This window comes from Salvia miltiorrhiza, chromosome 1 (genome assembly GCF_028751815.1).
Source record: "Salvia miltiorrhiza cultivar Shanhuang (shh) chromosome 1, IMPLAD_Smil_shh, whole genome shotgun sequence".
Taxonomy (NCBI): Eukaryota; Viridiplantae; Streptophyta; class Magnoliopsida; order Lamiales; family Lamiaceae; genus Salvia; species Salvia miltiorrhiza.
This window is the reverse complement of record NC_080387.1, coordinates 57739267-57742649: the sequence shown is the minus strand read 5'-3', so window position 1 is coordinate 57742649 and position 3383 is coordinate 57739267. Positions and strand designations below refer to the sequence as shown.

Sequence of the window (3383 nt, the reverse complement as noted above, 5' to 3'; positions counted from 1 at the left end):
TCTACCCAAACATTCATTCTCACTTATTGTCATTTTTTTCTTGTCGGTGATATTAATTAATGTTATTGTGTCTAAACAAATATTGATTACAAATTTGTTCCAATTTATAGATGTAATTACGAAACTGAAATCGATTTAAGCTGTCACACATTTATAGTTAATTGAAATTACTCATGGTCAGCACAAATAATAATGACGTCTATTCATTCATTTAAGAATTTGGAAAGACAGTTCAAATAAGATCATGAATTTGAAGTTTAAGAAAATTGAAAAGCAATATTAAGCACGTCAAGTTTTCGTAAGAGTCAGCATCAAAGAAAGAGTTTTTCGTAAGGATTTTCCAATACTACAAATTTAATTAGGTCTTTCCTTTTTGAGTAAATATAATATCCACTCAAATTCATAGATAATCCTAATAAATACTATGGACAAAAAAATCCTAATAAATACTATCGACGACTGAAATAAGGAGTAGTAATTAAAATTGCGATATCTTCATTTTATATCTATATAGTTGTTAAACTGAAAAGGAATAATTGCTGCCACCATTTTGAAATTTAATCCTCTTTTATAATCAAACTTTCAGATTAAAAATAAAAAAAAAATATTCCGAAACAGTAAATTTATAATTTAAATTATTATTAGAAGAAGTAGCAGAGAATCCGCTCCCAGTCTTTTTCTTCAGTATCAGAAGTCTCCAAATTCCGAATTCTGCAAAGCAAAATCCACACACTTTTCGCGCACTAAAAAACACTAACACACACAATGCACGCGAAGACGGATTCGGAGGTGACGAGCCTGGCGCCGTCGTCGCCGGATCACAACCGGCGGCCGGTGTACTACGTGCAGAGCCCGTCGCGCGACTCGCACGACGGGGAGAAGACGACGACGTCGTTTCACTCGACGCCAGTGCTGGGGAGTCCCATGGGGTCGCCTCCGCGGTCGCACTCCTCCGTCGGCCACCACTCCAGGGAGTCCTCCACCAGCCGCTTCTCCGGCTCGCTCAAGCCTGGATCGAGGAAGGTCTCGCCAAACGACGTCGGATCTGGGGGCAGGGGACCCCGGAAGGGCAGCCAGACGAATTGGAAGGACTGCGATGTGATTGAAGAAGAAGGCCTACTAGAAGATGAGGAGTCGCAAAAAGGCCTGCCGCGTAGATGCTATTTCCTTGCTTTTGTTGTCGGATTTTTTGTGCTCTTTTCGTTTTTCGCCTTGATTTTGTTGGGTGCTAGTAAACCGCAGAAGCCTAAGATCGCGATGAAGGTGAGTTTTTCCTTTCACCTCGCTTTTACTGACATTTTTTGGTTAGTTTGGTTTACCGTTGAGCTCAAAATTTTGTGGAATTGAGAATCAAAGTTTGTTAGTTCAGTGATTAGGGTTTGGTTACTTATTCTGATGAATTCATGTTGAATTATGATTTTGATGAATCAATTTGCTTAGGGTTTATGATTTTGGGGGTGGTGGCAGCGTAATTTGACAGAATTTGAATTGCGTTGTTGATGATGATGATGATGATGATGATGCACAAATTAAAGTTGTTGAATCGAGTGTGATATTTGACTGATTGCAGAGCATTACATTTGAGAGATTTATGGTTCAAGCTGGTTCGGATTCAACGGGGGTATCGACGGACATGATCTCCATGAACTCGACTGTGCGGCTCACATACCGTAACACAGCTACATTTTTCGGAGTTCACGTTACCTCCACTCCGCTCGATCTCACGTACTCGCAGCTCACCGTTGGCTCTGGCACCGTAAGTCAACCTAAAAAATGATTTGATTACTGCCATGGAAGAAGCTCGAATGATTTTGGATTGTGAATTGCAGGTGAAGAAGTTCTATCAATCGCGGAAGAGCCAGAGGAATGTGGCTGTGACAGTAATAGGCGACAAGATCCCGTTGTATGGAAGTGGAGCTAGCTTGAGCACCCCGACGGGGCTCACCACGCTCCCTGTGCCGCTCAAACTGGAGTTCACAGTTCGATCCAGGGCTTATGTTTTGGGCAAACTGGTGAAGCCCAAATTCTATAAGAAGATCGCTTGCTCCATCGTCTACGACACCAAGAAGCTCAATGTGCCCATCTCCCTCAAGAATTGCACTTACAATTAACGGAGAAGAGATCATCATTGTTCATAGGATTGATTGAGCTAATTCGATAGCAGCTTCATGTGTTGCAGAAAGAGTCTCAGGGTTATACCAGGTTGGATTTGCGTGCCATTATTTATAAGTACATGGGCTCAGTTAAATAAGAACTCCATCAATTCTTCATGTGTCTGTTTATATCTTTCGAGGCCCTGTGTGGCTTATTAATTTAATTTATTTTTGGTATATTGAATTTTGACGAACTTTTTAGTTTTTGGGTCAAAGGAAGTATGTATGAACGAACTTGATAGCATGAATAATTACATGTCTTATAGTATTTGCTATGAAATATTGAGTAAATTGTTTTAATGCTTTTTATCTCAATTTTTTTTTAATGCCTGACCCTTTTTGTGAACTGTGAATAGGCGAGTGTTAGTCGGATTTTTGTCCTTTGTAATCTACTTTTAACTTCATCAAATTTTAATATCTTCAACTTGCTTGATAAGTTGATTAGTTTTTTTCAAAAAAGAAAAAAAAAAGAAGTGGATTAGTCCTATACAAATTCTAACAACAGTTAATTAATAATATATGTGTTGGCTAATTAAAAAATTTGACATAATAATCTAAACATTAGAGAAATTTAATTACAACAATCTTAATGGCTAACACCTTGTACAAACAATTCACGATCCTGTTGTTGAAGGAGAAATTCGCGATGAAAAGATGTTTCAATGTGCCAAGAAATTTTTGGGATAGGAATGCCTATTAAATGCTATTCGAGATACGTTGACTGAAGATTTGTGAATAAATATTCCAAATTTGAGTGGAATATAGCATATCATTGTAAAACCTTATTATATGTGTAAGCTTACTACATTAAAATAGTGTTGGTATGGTGTTCCACGGTTTGGGGTAGAGCATGTGCAGAGCTCAAACTCCTCCTCTTTAACGTAATTCTTGTTAATCTCTTCATAAATCTTCTCCTCGTCCCAACAACGCTTACTATTTCCTAACCCTTTATTAACACAAACCCATTAATTAAATATCTTAAGGATGCGGATCCAGGATTTTTAAATTGGGGATGTAAAAAATAATCTTATAAACACTGGTGGAGCTAGGATTTTTTTGAGGGAGTTGAACTTCCATGGGCGTTCGGGGGCGGTAGCCCCCGGAATTTTTTTTGAGGCCTTCAATACATTTTACACATTTTTTTTACTAAAATACAAATATAATAGTAATAACTTTACATTCCAAATGCAAAATGTATACTTTCAACTTTTTTGTTTAATTAAGAATTGA

General features: G+C 37.8%; 1 protein-coding gene across 1 annotated transcript; it reads left to right on the top strand.

Annotated features, from left to right (window-relative positions):
- Positions 1 to 244: 244 nt before the first annotated feature.
- Positions 245 to 2453, top strand: LOC130998138 (uncharacterized). The gene is made up of 3 exons (XM_057923574.1): positions 245 to 1263; positions 1571 to 1756; positions 1830 to 2453. The coding sequence occupies exons 1-3, from the start codon at positions 766 to 768 to the stop codon at positions 2109 to 2111; spliced, it is 966 nt and encodes a 321-aa protein (XP_057779557.1). The 5' UTR covers positions 245 to 765; the 3' UTR covers positions 2112 to 2453.
- Positions 2454 to 3383: the final 930 nt, after the last annotated feature.

What these genes read in the sequence shown, in the direction of transcription:
- LOC130998138 (XM_057923574.1), top strand. Translation starts at nt 766, where the DNA reads ATGCACGCGAAGACGGATTCGGAGGTGACGAGCCTGGCGCCGTCGTCG. An exon ending in AGCCTAAGATCGCGATGAAG is followed by an intron (nt 1,264 to 1,570) that starts GTGAGTTTTTCC and finishes GACTGATTGCAG; the next exon opens with AGCATTACATTTGAGAGATT. An exon ending in TCACCGTTGGCTCTGGCACC is followed by an intron (nt 1,757 to 1,829) that starts GTAAGTCAACCT and finishes TGTGAATTGCAG; the next exon opens with GTGAAGAAGTTCTATCAATC.